Here is a 19256-nt window from a genome sequence, read left to right on the forward strand (position 1 = left end):
GCAGAGACCCAAGGGCGGGACTCAGAATTCAGGGTTTTGGGATATGCATGATGTCGTGGGGGTGGGGCTGTCTCTTCTTTCCCTTTTTTCCCTTTCCCCGAAAGCCACCCAAATCATCATCTCCTTTTGTTCTTATAATATGGGGCAGGGGAAACTGAGACATCCAGCAGACCCACTGTGTGGCCCTGGGGAAACGACTTCATCCCTCTGCTTCCTCACTTATACACTATGGGCAAAACAGACTACGTAGGTCAATAGTTATTAACTGAGCCAACAAACCAAGGCAAACTCCTCTCAAAGTGATGACTGCTCCAGAGCCTGGGGGATGTCCCAAAAGGAAACAATCAAGATAGAGAAGTAAGCCACATGACATTTATAGGGAGCATGGCTGGAGCTCAACCACCCTGAGGAGGGTTGGGGACTCAGGGACGTCACTGCTTCAAGGACATCTTCCAGGAGCCCAGTGCCTGCATGATCCAGGAGCGCCGCTGGTGGGAAGTGGGCAGGTTCTCACAGCTGGGGCTCCAGTGGTGCGTGGTGGCCGGGTTACACACCCACGAGTCCCCGTGTGGCAGCCAGGAGTTCTGCCAGCAGCTGGCCAGGATGTGGTCCTGGACCTGGGCCGCGTAGATGCACACTGATGCTTCTGGGTCATGTCTCAAGTTTTCCAGAGCTGCATCAAGGGGAAGGGAGAAGCCTCCTGTTAAGACCCAGGACCCCATGCGGGTCTCATACCTAATCTTTTCCATCTCCGTGCCTTGGCTTAAGCACCCTCTGCTTGGCATACCCTCATCTCACTTTCCTCCTGGCACTTCAAATTATTCACATTTTTCAGAGCCTGAGTCAAAATCCGCCTCCTCCAGGAAGCCTTCTTGGACTGTCCCAGCCTACCTTAACACTGTCATCATATTCCTTGGTTACAAAGTGAGTCAGTCCCCACTTAAGAGTCACCCTGCACTAAACGGCTTTCGGTCTCGCTTTTGAGCCTCATTTCCTTAATGAGACTGTGAGCTCCCCTAGGGTGAGGCTGTGTTCTGTCTCTTGGTAACCCAGTGGTACTTAATGCTTTACTCATCCTGGATTAAAAACTAGTAAAACTGGCCAGGCGCAGTGGCTCATGCCTGTAATCCCAGTACTTTGGGAGGCAGAAGCAGGTGGATCACTTGAGGTCAGGATTTCGAGACCAGCCTGGCCAACATGGTGAAACCTTGTCTCTACTGAAGATACAAAAATTAGCCAGGCGCAGTGGCATATGCCCGTAGTCCCAGCTACTTGCCAGGCTGAAGCAGGAGAATCGCTTGAACCAGGAGGGGGAGGTTGCAGTGAGCCAAGATCGTGCCACTTCTCTCCAGCCTGGCCAATAGAGTGAGACTCCGTCTCAAAACAAACAAACAAACAAACAAAAAACTAGTACAACTGAACTGAGTTGAAGACCCTTGTCTTGGGACACATCCCTTCCCTTTCCCTATTACCCACTGTGATTCTACTCACTCTCTCACTATCCCCTGAAATCTCACCAACGCGGAGCATGACTTACCAGCTTTCACTTCATTCAGACGATCTTCCGTCATTATGCTCTCCATGCAGGGGACCAGGGACCCTTGAGTGTAATCCAAGAAGTGAGGGCATTTGTCTTCTGACTTCGGCCCCACCCCAACCCACTCTTAGACCAGAGCTCCTCAGAGATGCTCTTCCCATTATCCTCCAGCCCCACACATGAGGACACAAAGCTTCATTTGAACCCTGGGACAGATTCCCCAAGAGGGGTCCTGAAAAGGATGGCTGGTCCAGTGGGCAGGATGGCACCAGGATAGGGGCAGTATCTGGGCTGCAACTGACTCTGGCAGTGCAGCCTCAGGCTAGCCCAGTACCCAGGCTGGGTCTCAGTTTCCTCATCTGTGACACAGGGAAGTGCTGCCTCTGCTGTCCACCTCTACGGGGAGTTTGAGCAGTAATAACATGTAAGACACTGAGCACCTTGCATGCTTGTCAGGCATGGCTATAGCAGGGCCCTGGAGGGCTGAGACTCAGCTCTGCTGGGTCAAGGATATGTTTCTGATGACTTCTCTGATGCACTGCTCATCCCTCCCTTGCTCCCAGTCTGTGAGCCTGGCTCCTGCAGTACTTGCAGGTCCTTGAATGGGCTGTACCTCTCAGAAGGTCCTTCCCTCACTATTGTTTTTTGTTTGTTTGTTTGTTTTAGACAGTGTCGCCCAGGCTAGAGTGCAGTGGCATGATCATAGCACACTGCAGCCTCAAACTCCTGAGCTCAAGCAGTCCTCCTGCCTCAGTCTCCTGAGTAGCTAGGACTATAAGCATTTGCCACTATGCCCAGCTAACTTTTTTAGTATTTGTTTTTTGTAGAGATGGGGTCTTGCTATATTGCTTAAGCTACTCTCAAATTCCTGCCCTTAAATGGTCCTCTTACCTTGACTCTCCAAAGGACTGGGATTACAGGAGTGAGCCACCCTCCCTGGCCCCTCACTTCTTTTCCTGGTAATTCCTATTTGTCCTTGAACATTCAATTTAATAAGTGGTTCTTCCAGGAAGTCCTTCCTTGCTCCAGATAAGTTAGGTGCTTCCCTAGGTTTCTTGAGTATCTGTGAGCTTTTCTCTATCTGTTCATACCATAGTGTATTTTACTTGTGATTTATTAATTTTATCTCTCACCAGACCAGAAGCTACTTAATCTTAGATCCACTGAGGGGTGAGAGTGGGAGGGCAAGGATCTTAGCATCCTAAAATTGCAGGCAAAATTGTATACATACATGCACTTTTTTCAGGGAGGTATTCATAATTTTCTTCAGAGTCTCACAAAAAAGCCATAACCCAAAACAGGTTAATAATCACAACACTGCTCTGGGAGTTATCTATGGGCAGATCCAGGCTCTACTCAACTCTGTTTCCCCAGCACAGGCCCTGATATAGAGATGATTCCCGGGGTGTTCGACCTTCCATTTTAGAAGTGATTAATTTGGAGCAAGATTTAAAGAGATCAGCACATAGGAAGTAGATGTCTCTGTGCAGCCCTCACATTCTAAGGGATGCCTCCAGTCCTGGGCATTTTTCTTCTGCCCCAGCATGATCATGTTAACAGCCACCCCCTATCACCACACACCTTCATCAGCATCACCTCCTGAAGGGCTCTTTGTTGTTCTAGCCTAAGCATCATACCTCTCACAGAGTAGGGAATCAACGTTTGCTAAATAAACCAGCAGATGGGTGGATAGATGACTGGATGGATTAAAACAGCAAATTAACTTGGGAAGGTACTAAAAGAAATATCGCTTCACAAATGGGATCATTTCCAAGCCTCTTTGCAACAAGGTCTCCTGGCCCCTGGTGAAGGGCATGTGGTCATTTGGAGGGAGGGGTGAGTAATGGGAGGAGACACACCCACTTGCCATCAGAAGGGTCCTGTGGGGGCTCTGGTCAAGGGGAATGTGCTTTTGTTTGTTTGTTTATTTGTTTGTTTGTTTGTTTGTTTCAAAAAGGCAGAGTTTGGGAATATGGGAAATGGAAGAAGGAAGATTGCTAACATTGAGCACCTGTATGTGCCATCCCTCTCCTCCTTTTAAAAAATATTCTCATTCAGTCTGTGAAACAGGAGGTGATCCCTATCTTACAGATGAGGAAACTGAGGCTCAGTAGGAATAAATGATCCGGTTAGGGTGATACAGGAAGGGAACCATGGAACTGAGATTCTACTTGACTCTTTTCACCATGGTAATTGGCTCTTCCTGCTGTTGTCAATGGGGGATTTGCCCAGGATCCTGCTAGGCTTGTACCCATGCTGTACTCCGGAGAAAATGTACATCCGCAGTTCTGCCATGTACAGTTGTCAAGGCTGTGACCTGCACAAAGACTTCAGACTGAATCCAGCCTGTGGCTCACTTCCTAAGCTATGATCTTAGAGCGGGGAAAACCATTCTAGTTTGCACCATGGCTGTCTGCTGGCCAAGCCTTGCACCCAAAGAGGGGCATCCACCCAAGTGCTGGAAGGGCTAGCAGCCTGGGAGGAAACAAATCAGAGAGCAGGCAGAGCCCTGGCAGCAGGATGACTTATGCCAGGGCAGGTTACCTATGAACATGACTGAGCACTTCCGGAGGGAGGCCCGTGAGTTCTTGGCATATTCCAGGCTCTGGCTGAGGAATATGAAGGCACTGTCTTGGTGGGTGTTGACCTACGACAAAAAGAAACCCCAAAAGTGCTGGCCCCTCAGAGGAACCAATTGCTCATCCACTCTTCTTGAAGCTAGGAATGGTGACCCTCGCCCCCTGCCTCCTAAATACATCTGCTGCCTCTGCATGAGCCCCCCAGAGGCCAGAGCTTATCTCCTCTTAGCTGATTAGAACAATCATTTCGATGATGTTCCTGCCTTGGGTGTCTCCTCTTCCAATTTATCCCCCTGCTGCAGTCAGAGTGAAAGTTCTAAAATGCAGATCCAGCCAGAGATGGGAATGGACATGGCATGTGAGGGACATAGGTAAGGAGACAGTTTGACAAGGGTGAAGGATTCAAGGTATAGAGCAATGGGGATAAACTGGAGAGTTAGGGGGTCTTAAAAGCCCTTAAAAGCCAGACAAAAATAGGGCTTACTTGTACATTAGGAAATAGGAAGGCAACATTGATTTATTCGTAATAGGACAGTGAGAAAGCCATGTTTTGGGTAAAATAGTCTGACAGAGATAGTCAGGATGGGTTTGACAGGTAGAAAGTAGGAGAAAGTTGTCCAGCTAAGAAGCTTGTCTAGCTAAGGAGCTTGTCCAGCTAAGGAGCTGTTGAGGGAGAAGATGAGAAATCTGATCTGATAACTCTCCTGTTGATGACCTATGTATATCAAGGTCTGAGCTCCTAGGCCTGGCATGCAAAGCTTCATGATCATATTCTGGGTCTGACCTTCCTTCCAAGTCTCAGTTCTTTCCACTGACTCCACCTGTCATGCCCACCATGCTGCACTCCGAGGACATGGCCAGCTATCCCCAGATCTGCACCCTCTACAAGAAATTGCTCCTATTTGGAGTGCCCTTCCCACTCTTCTTCACGTCATAAACTCCCTCTCACCCTTTAAACCTCAGCTCAGATGCCACCTCCTCCCTGAAGCCTTCCACAGCCCTTAGGCAGAGCTCCATCCCACCACCCTTGATGTTTCTAGCAGATCTTGCTCATCTTTTTTCATGACACCTATGACACCATGCTGTAATTATTTATACTTATCTCCCCCCACTGTATCTGGAGCTCCCCCAAGAGAAGGGTCGTTTCACTCAGCTCAGAGTCTCAGCACCCTGGACAGGGCCTGGCTTGCAGCAGGTGCCCAAAAAGTATCAGATGAATGAATAAACAAATGAATGAATTGGTTACCAGCCCCTTCTTAAAGCTAAGCCTGGAGGTTGACCTTTAAATGAGCAAGCTCTCGATGGCCTGAAGAGCAAAGAAGAAACTGCGGACTCAAAGAAGAAACTGAGGACTCAAAGAAGAAACCGAGGACCTGTAGAGGTCACAAGCTGGCAGCCACGGGCTACAGTAGCCTGCAGAGCAATGACAAGCACAGTGTTTAGAACGTGCTACATCTGGCCAGGTGTGGTGGCTCATGCCTGTAATCCCAGAATTTTGGGAGGCCAAGGCGGGCAGATCACCTGAGGTCAGGAGTTCGAGACCAGTCTGACCAACATGGAGAAACCCCATCTAAAAATACAAAATTAGGGCGTGGTGGCGTATGCCTGTAATCCCAGCTACTCAGGAGGCTGAGGCAGGAGAATCACTTGAACCCAGGAGTTGGAGGTTGCAGTGAGCAGAGATCACACCATTGCACTCCAGTTTGGGCAACAAGAGGGAAATTCCATTAAAAAAAAAAAAGGCCGGGCGCGGTGGCTCACGCCTGTAATCCCAGCACTTTGGGAGGCCAAGGCGGGTGGATCATGAGGTCAGGAGATCGAGACCGTCCTGGCTAACACGGTGAAACACCGTTTCTACTAAAAATGCAAAAAATTAGCCGGGCGTGGCGGCAGGCACCTGTAGTCCCAGCTGCTTGGGTGGCTGAGGCAGGAGAATGGCGTGAACCCGGTAGGCAGAGCTTGCAGTGAGCCAAGATAGCGCCACTGCACTCCAGCCTGGGTGACTGAGCGAGACTCTGTCTCAAAAAAAAAAAAAAAAAAAAAAAAAAAGGAGCTACATTGAATGTTAATTCATGTCCTATAAAAATGTAGGCCGGGTGCAGTGGCTCACGCCTGTAATCCCAGCACTTTGGGAGGCGGAGGTGGGCAGATCACCTGAGGTCAGGAGTTCGAGACCACCAGTCTTGCCAACATGGTGAAACCCCATCTCTACTAAAAACACAAAAAAATTATCTGGGTGTGGGGGCGCACGCCTGTAATTCCAGCTACTTGGGAAGCCAATGCAGGAGAATCTCTTGAGTCCCCTAAGGTGAAGGTTGCAGTGAGCAGAGATCTCACTACTCACTGCACTCCAGCCTGAATGACAGAGTGAGACTCCGTCTCAAAAAAAAAAAAAAGTTTCTAGCTTTTCTCGTGAAACCAGAGGAGCTGGCAAGTGAGGGGCCTGTACGGTGAGCTTGAGCTCTTCACCCCTACCTTCAATGGGGCCTGGGCTCTCTAGGTTGCTCAGGGACCACCACTTCCACACCACTCATGATTATCTGCCTGGTCACTGACCACCGTAAGCATTTGAATTAGTGACCCTGGCAGGCACTTCCTCCAGACCTCTATTTCCCACTGGAATGTGATGGTAATATCATTAGACCCTCAATTGCAGAGGCTTTGAGCATTACTGATAACAGTGGTGGCCAAGGAGCTTTTCTCAGTCCAATAACAATTTGTGGCTTTGTGTATTTATGTTAGATTGGTGTGGGGAATCATGGACTCCCCACTCAGATGTCTCTTCACACGGGAGGGATTAATTCCCCCAGCTCTGGGCATCGCCTGGACTGAGAACTGCCTGGCCCAAGGTCAAGTCCTTCCCAGGGTGACTGGCATCCAGTGACAGATGAACACAGGAGTGTACAGACCTGACCCCGGACCAAATTTGGGAATCTCATGGCAGTGTTGGCTGAGACCTCTGCTGAAGCTACATTGCAACTTGACTTCTCCCTTTGTTATTCCTGTTTCTTCCGCTCCCTTCCACGGGTATTGGTCCCAGGGGCACTCCCTCATATGCTCACTGCTGCCCACAACAACAGGGAAGGTAGATTGAGACTGCAGGCAAAGCTTCCCAAATGCCATGTGGAGGACTAGGGTGTATCCTGCAGAGTTGTGCTTCTGTGTGTGTGTGTGTGTGTGTGTGTGTGTGTGTGTGTGCATGAGTGCGGCTTGCTCCTACCTCATGATTTTCACAGGTGTCACCGAGAAAGGAAGCTCCGTGGTTAAATAAGCTTGGGAAACTATTATATAGACAACCATGAACACATTTCCTCAGCACAAAACATCTCAGAGCCTTTAGTCTCCTGATGTCATTGCAAATCTCCAAGAGCAGAATGTCAGTGTAGTATTTCCTAAACTTACTTGTCTTCAAACTTCTTTTCCTCCCTCTGGGGCATATATTTATGAGACTGGTGTTGCAGGTAATACACTCTGGGAATTGATGTTGTAGGAAAGGAGCCACTGCGGCCCTTGAGGCAGAGATCTCATACAAGCAGACTGTGTTTTAACAAGACCATTCTGATGGCCTGGGTAGGAAATGGATTGGAGCGGATGAAGTTAAAGGCTGGGAGATCCCTTGGGTGGCTGGGTCAATAGCCTAACCAAGGGATGTTGGTGCCCTGAATTAAGGGCAATGACGGTGGCAGGGTGGGGAGGGAAAAGCAGATTCCAAGATACTCGGGATATTCAAGATTGATCAAGTGTGGAGGGTGAGGGAGATGAAGGAACCCAAGATGATTCTAGGTTTCTGCTTAGGGGATATAGAGGGAAAAGGAGGAATTGAAAGGAAAAGGCACAGGCTCAAAAGAGACAAACTGAGCTTGAAGTGCCTGTGAGGTATGCAGGAAGCCACTGAACAGAGAACACTAGAAGTCGAGAGAGAAGCCAGAGGTGGAGATGAACGTTCCAGAGCCAACAACTTGTAGTTGGTCATGGAAATAGGATGCTGGTGGGAAAAGAAGGAATAGAGAGACACAGAATTAGCCACCTCCAACACACTTGTAAGGAACCACTCTACTCTCTGGGAGCACTCACAAGGCACTTGCAAATTTTGGCTACTGTCTGCTGCTGGTTGTCCCAGGGCTTCCGGCTATAAGCTCTTTTTGGCAACTCCCAAGCCATGAAATAAGAACAGCGTAACAGGGTCTTCACACATTTCTGGGAACCAATAGGAAGAAAATATCAGAACTGTGGACAGCCAGACTACGGTCCAGAAAAAGGGATTTTGAAAACTCAGTTTCTTTTTGAAATTGTACAAGTGAAGTTGACCATTTTTAATTTTTTAAATTACTATTATTTTATTTTTATTTTGCACATGATTTAGGACCTTTTTCTTTTTTTATACATCAGCTATGACCAGAAGCTGGCCATGTTGAGGAAGAATCCTGATGTGGGCGCCTTTAGAAAACAGACGTGGCTGGACATACATAACCACCCCCAGGATTGTTTGCGACTCTGGCTTGGTTAAGGTAAAAAGAGGTGCACCCACAGGGCCCGAAGGAGGGGTAGAGGGTGCAGGGCTCACGCACACTCACCTGGCTCACCTTGGCGTTGCCCTCCTGCATGGTCAGCAGTAGGGGCACCAAGGTGCTGACCAGCTGCTCCTCCATGGCCTGGGTGCGTGGTGCCCGAAGCTTCTGGACCACCTTCCCATACAGGTTGATGCAGGAAGAGCGCACGTCGTCTCGTGACTGGGGAAGACCAAAGGCTCAGAGGGGATCCCTCCTCTGGGACACCACTCACTGCGGCTGATCCAGAGCCATTGTTCCCCTCACTCAAGCCTAGGTCTGGTGATCTCCCGACTCTTCCCAGCCAGGCCCCCACTAACCTAAAAGGCACCTGAGTGCTAAGTAGGAAAATGCCTTCCTCCCCTCCTCTGCTAGGGGCAGTTTAAAGAAAAAAAAAATCTGGCCAGGTGCTGTGGCTCATGCCTGTAATCCCAGCACTTTGGGAGGCTGAGGCGGGAGGATCACATGAGTCCAGGAGTTCAAGACCAGCCTGGGCAAGATAGGGAGACCCCATCTCTACAAAAAATGCAAAATTAGCTGCGCATTGGTGGTGCATGCCCATAGTCCCAGCTATCAGGAGGCTGAGGTGCGAGAATTGCTTAAGCCAGGGAGGTCGAGCTGGGATCTTGCCACTGCACTCCAGCCTGGGTGCCAGAGCAAGACCCTGTCTTTAAAACAAAAAGTACCCCCTCTCGATGAACCAGTCACAACAAGATGATCCTCTCTGGGGAGACTCGATTGTGAAAGGGCTTCCTCCATCAGAACCAGTTAGAATAAGGAACCTTTACAAAAAGATGTGGACCAGCTGGGACAAAGTTCCTCTCCCAGTAGGCTGACCCATCCCTGCCCAGGTCCCAGTGGGGGCACAGGAGGCAATGCAGCCCCCAAGTAGTAAAGGATCCCCTCTCGATCCCTCCCGCTTCTTCGCTCTGTAGGGTCCTCACGTCGCTGAAGTGCGGTAGCAGGATCTGCAGCATCTCCACATAGACCGCACTGTCCATCAGCTTCCGGTCCCGCCCCTTGAAGACGGCCTTGAGGTTGTGGAGTGCTTCCACCACCAGCATCCCATCCACATTCTTCAGGCCCTTCACCATGGAGGGCAAGAGGGCCTGCACTTTGGCGGTCTATGGGGCAGGAGCATTTGGGATGAGGGCTCCTACCTGAGCTAGCAAGTAGGAAGAGACCCAGCCTCTGATTCACTGAAATGAACTTGGTGACCCAATCCCCACTTCCAGGCCTTGGCCTATGCCATCCCACCTGCCTGGAATACCCTCACCCAACCTCTTGCTGCTCCTCAAAGCCCTCTTTGGCCTCACTGACTCCTTGGCTGGGACCCCTGAGGCCCTTTGCTGTCCACCCCCTTCCTTGGTTCTAGGTAGATGACACATTATTTCATTAGTTAGCTTTCTGAGTCTATGTTCTGTCCTTTCATAGCAGCTACATCATGAACTGCAACAATGCCTGGTAGAGAAAAACAAAGCACTTTTAAAAATGCTAATGATGCACCAACAATCTGGGCTCAGTTTCCTGATCTGTAAAATAGGAATACTTGTGCCACCCGTTGCCCTTCCTATACACACTGTCTTTAGAATCATTGTGAAAAACCTAGATTAGAAACTATTCAAAAGGAATAAAATAGATTTTTAAAGGATATCTATTTTACAGATGGAGCAACTGAGGCTGAGATAGAAATGGTCTCTGATTCCAGCTGTGGGCTTCTCAGGGACTATAATGGCCAAGCTCTGTCCTTCCTCCAGCCTGGGGCCTGGGTGGGCCAGGCTTTCCTCTGCCTCCCACTCACCTTGTCAGTCCTGCGGGCCAGGATGACTAGGCCTCGGATGGACAGCACCTTCATGATGGGGTCATGGTGGCTCAGGCCTTCTGCCATCCGCCCCAGAGAGTATTCCTCAGGGATCCGGCACACCTGCTCCATCTGGAGGAGCTGAGGGAGCAAAAGGTCATTACTTCCCAGGCTGAGGCAGGCAGGGCAGGCCCCTGGCCTCCCATGCACTGGGATTGCACATTGGATACCAGGCTCAGCTCTGCCCAGAGCTTCAGACTTGCGAAACCAACAGATTGCTGGAAGTCTCCGTCTGATGTCCATCAGCACCATGTGGCAAAGCTGAGTGTGTCACTCTCCAGCTCCAAGCCCCTATAACTGCCTGTTGTTGCCTTTACTGTCAGGCCTCTGCCTGCCCTGTGGCCTCATTAACAGCAGCATGCCCACCCCCCAGCCCACACCCTCACCACCAGTCAGCCAGCTTCCAACCAAGCTGTCCCCTGTTCCCTGAACTACCCAGGCTGTTCCACCTCTTCTGTGCTAGCAAAATGCCCTTCTGCTGGGATGCCACCTCCACTCTGACCCCTGCCACCTCACAGGGCTCCAACCAAAACTCAGAGCCTTGAAGCTAGGCTTGACATTGCCCCTGGCCTCATTTAGGCTGAGTGCCTCCTTCCCTGGGCCCCTGGGTGCCCTGGGCTTCCTCCCGAAGCAACACCTGGAAACCTTCAGTGCCTCCATCTGCCTCCCCTATCCAACGGGGTGCTTCCCTGAGGACAAAACCTGAGCTGTTCCTCCATGGGCCCCTGTTAGCTGACATCAACTCTGGTGTGGAATATGTGCTCAGGGACTGCTTGCTGCATGAGTTCAGGTCCAACATGAATCTTGGCTCGGGCTGGGCACGGTGGCTCATGCCTGTAATCCCAGCAACTCAGGAGGTCAAGGTGGGTGAGTCACCTGAGGTATGGAGTTCGAGACCAGCCTGGGCAACATGGTGAAACCCCCGTCTCTACTAAAAATACAAAAAATTAGCCGGGCGTGGTGGCATGTGCCCCAGCTACTCGGGAGGCTGAGGCAGGAGAATCACTTGAACCTAGGAGGCAAAGGTTGCAGTGAGCCAAGATTGCACCATTGCACTCCAGCCTGGGCAACAAGAGCGAGACTCCACCTCAAGAAAAAAAAAAAAAGAAAGGAAGGAAGGAAGGAAGGAAGGACGGGCGAGGTAGCTGACACCTATAATCCCAGCACTTTGAGAGGCTGAGGAAGGTAAATCACCTGAGGTCAGGAGTTTGAGACCAGCCCGGCCAACTTGGGGAAACCCTATCTCTACTAAAAACACAAAAATTAGCTGGGCATGGTGGCGGGTGCCTGTAATCCCAGCCACTCAGGAGGCTGAGGCATGAGAATCACTTGAACCTGGGAGGTGGAGGTTGCAGTGAGCGGAAATGGCCCCACTACACTCCAGCCTGAATGGCAAGAGCGAAATTCCATCTAAAAAAAAAAAAAGAAACTTGACTCCTTTCCTCCTTAGGCGTGCCCTCCTCTTGAACTCCCTGTGGCAGGGTTAGCACTACCAGCCCCTCATCGTCCAAGCTGCACACCAGCCTCACCCTCATCTCCCTCCTCTCCCCCACTGGCCTCCACACCCACAGCAGCCAACAGGTCTTCGATGCCCGCTGCATCACTCTCATAAATGCTTCTCCCCTCCATGCTCTTGCCTGACATCTGCTGTGACTGTGGAGCCCATGGTTCTGCATTGTGGGAGGAAAGAGCTGGGGAGAGGCACAGCTGGAGGAGGGGCAGGACAGGTCACCAGGGGGAGGAGGCAGAAAAGGAGGGGCTCCACCTATCCCCCACCCTCCACCAATTTACACCACCAATATTCAGGCCTGCTGTGCAGAGAACCCTAACAGCAATTTAACTGACTCACAGATAGGATTTCCTATGTGCCAGGCACTGTTCTAAGTGCTTTATGTGAACTCACTATCCTCATCAAAACTCTAGGAGATGGTCAAGTCATCATCTCCATAGTACAGGTGAGGAAACTGAGGCACAGGCAGGTGAAGTGACTTGCCCAAGGTGGCACAGCTCCCTTAAGGAGTTCACTGCCACTGGGAGAAGGGAGCACACACACCATCACAGCAGAGAGGGTGACAGGAAGCCAGGGCAGAGGGGACGAGCTGGGGGTGGGGGGCAGCGTCTGAGCTGCATCAAAGCACCACGGCTTTAATGGAGGCTGACTCTGGCCAGGAGCAGGCACCTCTTCTGGGGAGGTGGAGAAGACTGAACCTGGGCAAAGACCCTTGCTGCAGGGAGGAAGGGCCGCTGCTCAGGAGTCCAGGGAATGCTGGGGACAAGTTAAACCTAGAGTCCCTGACCTTGTGGTGGACACAGGAATGCCCCATAAGGTCTGGCAAGATCCAACCTCCCTCCTCTCATACAAGAACCCATGTGGTAGCCACTGACAGACTTAGAAGTGCCTCTCCCAAGAGGCTGACCAAAATGGAGGACTGTGTCCGGCAGGCCTGCTCTGAATCTCTCTGGACTCTCTGAGCTCTGTGACCTTGAAAAATTCCCCTTAACTCCCCTAAGCATGGGTGTCACAAATCCTTCTCAGCAGGGTTGCTGTGCAGATTAGTTAGATAACATTTGAAAGAGGTCAACACAAGTGTTTGGCACATTGTAGGCCTGTAAGAAATGGTAGTTTCCCTTTCTCTTTCCCTCACCATGGTCAGGGAAATTAGAGTTAGAACTGGGTGGAGCTGGGGCTGGAACCCAGGACTCCCAACCCCAAGGCCAGGGTTGTTCTCCCTGGAGGTGACACATTCTGCTGGTACCTGCAGAGCCAGGCAGTGTTTATTCATCCATCCCATCCCCACTTCTTGGGGCACCTGGGGGTGCAATGCCAATGTGACATGGTCCCTTCTCCCAACTCACAGCCCACCTGGAGTGGCAGAAAAGACGACAAAAGCACCTAGGATGTCGATGCTGCCTCTTGTTCATTTGGCAAACTTTAAGGTTCAGCTTAAATGTCACCTCCTCCAGGAAGCCCTCCTTAACCTTCACACTATCCAAGCAGACAATGAGCCTCCTGCCTCTGATTCTCACTATACAGACCCTGGTGATAGCCCAGACCTGCCTCATGACAACCATCAGGTCACAAGAGCTAGGTAAGCATGGTGGTTAACAGACAAATGGATAAACAAAATGTGGTATGTATATGAAATGAAATGTTATTCAGCTTTAAGAAGAAAGGAAATTTTGGCCGGGGCGGTGGCTCACGCCTGTAATCCCAACACTTTGGGAGGCCGAGGCGGGCGGATCATTTGAGGTCAGGAGTTCAAGACCAGCCTGGGCAACGTGGGGAAACCCCATCTCTACTAAAAATACAAAAATTAGCCGGACATCGTGGCACTTGCTTGTAATCCCAGCTACTCAGGAGGCTGAGACAGAAGAATTGCTTAAATCTGGGAGGCAGAAGTTGCAGTGAGTCAAAATCACGCCACTGCACTCCAGACTGGGCAACAGAGCAAGACTCCATCTCAAAAAAAAAAAAAAAAGTAAGGAAATTCTGATGCATGCAACAATATATATAAATCTTGAAGACATTATGTGTAGGGAAACAGCCAGGCACAAAAGGACAAATATTGTATGATTCCACTTACATAAGATACCTAGAAGAGGCAAATTCATAGAGATAGAGAGTAGAACAGAGGTTACTAGGGGCTGTGGGGAGGTGGAATGGGGAGTTTGCATTTAGTGGGTGTGGAGTTTCAGTAGTGAAAGATACAAAAGTTCTGGAGATGAATGGTGGTGATGGTTGCATAACAATGAGTATATTAATGTCATTGAACTGTACACCTAAAATGGTTAAAATGGCCAATTTTATGTTACGTATATTTTACCACGTTTTTTTAAAAACTAAAAGGAAAGGGGAGGGTTTTAGAGCCCGAATGTCTGGATTTGAATCCTGATCTGCCACTTACAAGCTGTCTGGTCTTGGGAAAGTTTCTTAAACTGATGCCTCAGGGTTTTTTTTTCTCTAACATGGGGCATAGAATAGTATCTAAGTCATAAGATTAGTATGAGACCAAATGAATCAATGTGTGTAAAGCTCTTAGAACATGCTTGGAATATAGTCAGTGCTCAATAAATATTAACTATTATTGTTAGCAAGTCCCTCTCTTCTGGGTCTGTCCCTACCAACTTCTCCTGACTCACCTCTCCCCAGCACCTCCCCAACACACACTCAGCTTAGATGTCACCTCCTCCAGGAAACCCTCCTTCCCTGATGCCTCCCTCCCTCAAGTCCCTTATTTCCCTACCACAGCCTGGATGGCCCCATCATAGCCCAATCACTCACTAGCATCACTCCCATGTTATAACTGGGGTGTCCTCTGTGTCCTCTGCCACACCAAAAATTCCTTGAGGGCAGGGTAGAGTCAAATTCACCTTTATATGTCTGGTGCCTGATACACAGAGGTGCCTAGCAAAGGTTGTTGGTTCCCTGGGCACTAGGGGAGTCTGGTTAAGAGTGGAACAGGGTGGCCAGGCGTGGTGGCTCAAGCCTGTAATCCCAGCACTTTGGGAGGCCGAGACGGGCGGATCACGAGGTCAGGAGATCGAGACCATGCTGGCTAACACGGTGAAACCCCGTCTCTACTAAAATACACAAAAAACTAGCCGGGCGAGGTGGCGGGCGCCTGTAGTCCCAGCTACTTGGGAGGCTGAGGCAGGAGAATGGCGTAAACCCGGGAAGCGGAGCTTGCAGTGAGCTGAGATCCAGCCACTGCACTCCAGCCTGGGCGACAGAGCGAGACTCTGTCTCAAAAAAAAAAGAGTGGAACAGGGTAAAGGGTGGAGAGACAGGGAGAGGAGGGAAGGAGACCAACAAGGTCATCATAGTCAAGAGAAATCACGCCCATGGGAAGGCTTTGTAAACCACAAAGTACTGTTTGCATAGGAGAAATGACCAGTGACGTGAACCGAGACCCAGGAGGAGCTCCCACTGTGTACCCGCTGCCCCTGTTGGTACCTCCACGAAGAAGGCGGTGGCCGTGATCTTGTGCTTCTCGTCGCCTCGCTCCAGGAGCGGGATGAGCAGGTAGAGGATGCGACACAGCTCCTGGCAGGAGTAGTGCACCATGGCCCTGGGGGTGGGGAGGAGGAGCAGTCCCCTCAGGTCTCCAGCCCCAGGGGGACCGGTGGGGGGAATTTGCTTGTGACACGGGAAATCCTGGGTAAGCCAGGATCACCTGGATTCCTGCATTCCCAGGATTTTCCACCTGGGTGGGATCTCAGAGGTCATCTGGTTTCACTGCTTCATTTAACAGATGAAGAAACTGAAGCCCAGAAGGGGAAAGAGACTTGCCTGAGGGCACAGCACAAATCAATAAGAGAGGCAGGCTGAAGACCCTCAGCTGCACAGGACCACGTCAGGCAGCAGAGAGAGGAAGGAGAGAATGTGAAGGCCCACTCACCAAGCACCAGGCAGCAGGCACACGCTTTCACATTGTTACTCCATCTGATCTTTCGAAGCAGGTTACTGTTATTATCCCCATTTCATAGGTGAGGAAACAGAGGCTCTAAGTGTGAACTGCCCACGGTCACAGAGCTAGAAAATGGCAGAGCTGGAGCCCCAACCAAGGGCTCACGTTCCAGCTGCCTGGTTCATTCTACTAAGCCAGTGGTCCTCTAAGTGCCACCCCCACCCAACCAGAACATCAGCATCAGCTGGAAGCTTGTTAGAAGTGAACCATCCCAGGCCAGGCATGGTGGCTCAGGCCTGACCACTTTGGGAGGCTGAGACGGGCAGATCATTTGAGGTCAGGAGTTCAAGACCAGCCTGGTCAACATGGTAAAACCCTGTCTCTACTAAAAATACAAAACAAATTGGCTGGGTGTGGTGGCGCATGCCTGAAATCCTAGCTACTTGGGAGGTTGAGGCAGGAGAATCACTTAAAACCCCAGAGGCAGAGGTTGCAGTGAGCCGACATCCTGCCACTGCACTCCAACCTGGGCAACAGAGTGAGACTCCATCTCAAAAAAGAAGTGCACCATCCCAGATCTACTAAGCAGGAACTCTTAGGGTGGGGGCACAGCAACCAGTGTTTTAACAGGCCCGGCAGGTGATTCCATTGCACATTCAAGTCTGAGGAGCACCGCGTTACGCTCCACTTTCAGTGAATGTAGTGCAGTCTGACAACCATGCCTGGAGTCTGGAATGAGACAGCTGGGTTCAAATCCTGGCCACAGCACTAGCTGTGTCACTTGGGGAAAGATGCTTAACTTCTCTGGGCTTCCATTTCCTCATGTATAATGCTGGGATAATAATAGTGCTATTTCACCAAGGGCCGTGGCTCACGCCTGTAATCCCAACATTTTGGGAGGCCAAGGCGGGCAGACCACCTGATTTCAGGAGTTTGAGAACAGCCTGGCCAACATAGTGAAACCCCATCTCTACTAAAAATACAAAAATTAGCCCAGCATGGTGGCGCATGCCTGTAATCCCAGCTACTCTGGAGGCTGAGGCAGGAGAATCGCTTGAACACAGGAGGCAAAGGTTGCAATGAGCAGAGATCGCGCCACTGCACTCCAGCCTGGGCGGCAGTGCAAGACTCTGTCTCAAAATAAATAAATAAATACGCTACTTCATTGGTCATGGTGAGGATTAAATAGGATCATCCATGTGACAGCTTTCTGCATGGTGCCTAGAGCATAGTAAGTGCTCAACAAATGTGATTGTGTCCTGAGATCCTGGGGAAAGCACCACCAGGAGCACTCAGGGTGCAGGGCTAAGATGCAGGCTCTCCTGCAGGAGCCACAGCGTTGGAATCAAGGTGTTCCCTCTTGACCCCATGGGAAGTTGTGCGTGGCCTAGGGAAGAGCTTTGGTCAGCAGGTCACTTCTCAGCTCTGCCACTTCCTGTCTGACTTTGGACACATGACAATTCCTCTCCCGACTTGGCATGTTCCTGTGCAAAATATATATTAATCACCCCTGCCCCACCAGTGACTATAACTATAGTAAAAATTAGCCTGTGTGGAGCTCTTACCATATGCCAGGGGCTGTTCAAAGTACTTTAATTAATCCTCTCCCCAACCCTCAGAGGTAGGTCTGACTATTATTTCCATGCTATTGAGGGAGAGTGGAGACTCAGAGGGAAGGAACTTGTCCCGGGTCACACAGGTGGCAAGTGGCAAGCTGGGGTTCAGATGCAGTCAGGCCATCTCCAAGGCCACACCTCAACAACTCAGTTATACTACCGTTTCTGTATTGGCATGGGAACTAAATTCATAATGCACTAAGGAAAGGTGCTTTGTGGATAGCCTAAGTGCTCCACAATGGCCAGGAATGGCTGAAGAGTGAGTGCCATCTTTAACATTTGTTTTGTCTACCTGCTGAGGAAGACAGCACCCTCTCCACTATAGCGAAGAGGTGACAGACAGGAAAGGGTCTTGCCCAGAGAGAGATGCAAACCCAAGTCCATCTAAAGATCCTGAGGTCTCCCTCTTTCTCCCTCCCACCCCAACCCCAAGGTGGTCCTGGGACTCACCTTGCCAGCAGGGCCACTCCGCGGTGGTGGCTCTCCGCCTGCTCCATGAGCTCCCAGCCACCCTGGTCCTCCAGAAAGGTGGTCTCATAAGAGCAGCCCATCCTCAGCAGCAGGGTTTTCACCACTTTCACCACCCAGCTGCCAAGACAAGGCAATTGAGACCTCATGCCTACCCGGGCTCTAGCAGGCCAAGCCTCCCTCCACCCCGACCGTTCCTGCCATCTGGCCTGACAAACTTCTCCTCACCATGTTAGGTAGGGGTATTCAGTGTATCCACAAAGGGTGACTTTTTACAAATAATCATTAGCTTTTAGAACAAGAGAGGAAACAGAAGCAAAGTCCACCTCCCTATGAAGGCTGTGCTTTTACCTCTGGGACCAGCCTCTCTCTCACCCTCCACTCCGCATCAGCCATGGGCTGGGCAGGCAGCTTCTCTGCTCACTCACAGTCTCCTAACTGGGCCGAGTCCCTCTCCAACTCAGGACACTTAAGGAATGATTCTCAAACTGGATGCCCAGCAGCAGCCCTTGGGGAGCTTTTATGACCCGCCAACTGACCAGACTGGGGCTCCTGAGTAGCTGGGATTACAGGCCTGCGCCACCACACCCAGCTAAGTTTTGTATTTTTAGTAGAGATGGGGATTTCCCATGTTGGCCAGGCTGGTCTTGAACTCCTGATCTCAAGTGATCTGCCCGCCTTGGCCTCCCAAAGTGCTGGGATTAGAGGCGTGAGCCACCGCGCCCAGCCTACATAGACTTTTATTAAAATAAAAACTGACACTGTATAGAACACAGCTTACATTTAAACAAAGTTTTCCAGAAACCTAAACATTTGCTGAAAGAGTTTATGGTGCACTTTGTGGACATACCTCAGATGATACTGAGAGCTGATGGCTCTCATGATTCCAAAGAAAGGACTTAAGTAATCAGGTAATCCTCAGAAACTTGCCCTTCATTTTCATGTTTTTGCTTTTGTAATGAATATTAATCCAGTGTGAAAATAAAAGCTTCTCCTGAGGCCAGAATTTTGGAATCATTCAACCTCTGTGCTTATTGTTTGAAATGTGTGCTATCAATGATAGTCCCCCACTGGCAATGCCTTCAGCACTCAGAGTTACAAACAAAAGGGAGGGAGAAAGACAGGCAGGCTCAGAGCGTTGTCCAATTCCCCCATCACCAATCTCTTCCCTCTGCAAGTACTGGCTGAATGGCTAAGCTGAGATGTACAGGTTTTTGTTTGAAGAAAGGTTGTTCTCTTC

The 19256-nt window shown here is 50.3% G+C and overlaps 1 protein-coding gene across 16 annotated transcripts in view; it reads right to left on the reverse strand.

The window, feature by feature from the left end:
* Nucleotides 1-335: 335 nt before the first annotated feature.
* The window catches only part of MROH7 (maestro heat like repeat family member 7), a 91888-nt gene continuing 72967 nt past the window's right edge, over nt 336-19256 (reverse strand). For 11 of the 16 annotated variants that reach the window (XM_033226243.1, XM_033226258.1, XM_033226252.1 and 8 more), the window contains 9 exons: nt 17999-18136; nt 15479-15593; nt 10465-10605; nt 9608-9787; nt 8691-8846; nt 8191-8313; nt 4082-4184; nt 1538-1600; nt 432-673 (listed from right to left, as the gene is read on the reverse strand). In XM_033226243.1, coding sequence (XP_033082134.1) covers nt 432-673; nt 1538-1600; nt 4082-4184; nt 8191-8313; nt 8691-8846; nt 9608-9787; nt 10465-10605; nt 15479-15593; nt 17999-18136 — 1261 coding nt within the window. Of the gene's footprint in view, nt 674-1537; nt 1601-4081; nt 4185-8190; nt 8314-8690; nt 8847-9607; nt 9788-10464; nt 10606-15478; nt 15594-17998; nt 18137-19256 lie in introns of all 16 variants that reach the window. The other 5 variants (XM_033226241.1, XM_033226246.1, XM_033226247.1 and 2 more) reach the window with 5 other exon arrangements.

This window comes from Trachypithecus francoisi, unplaced genomic scaffold, assembly GCF_009764315.1.
Source record: "Trachypithecus francoisi isolate TF-2019V2 unplaced genomic scaffold, Tfra_2.0 Lachesis_group12, whole genome shotgun sequence".
NCBI classification, from domain to species: Eukaryota; Metazoa; Chordata; class Mammalia; order Primates; family Cercopithecidae; genus Trachypithecus; species Trachypithecus francoisi.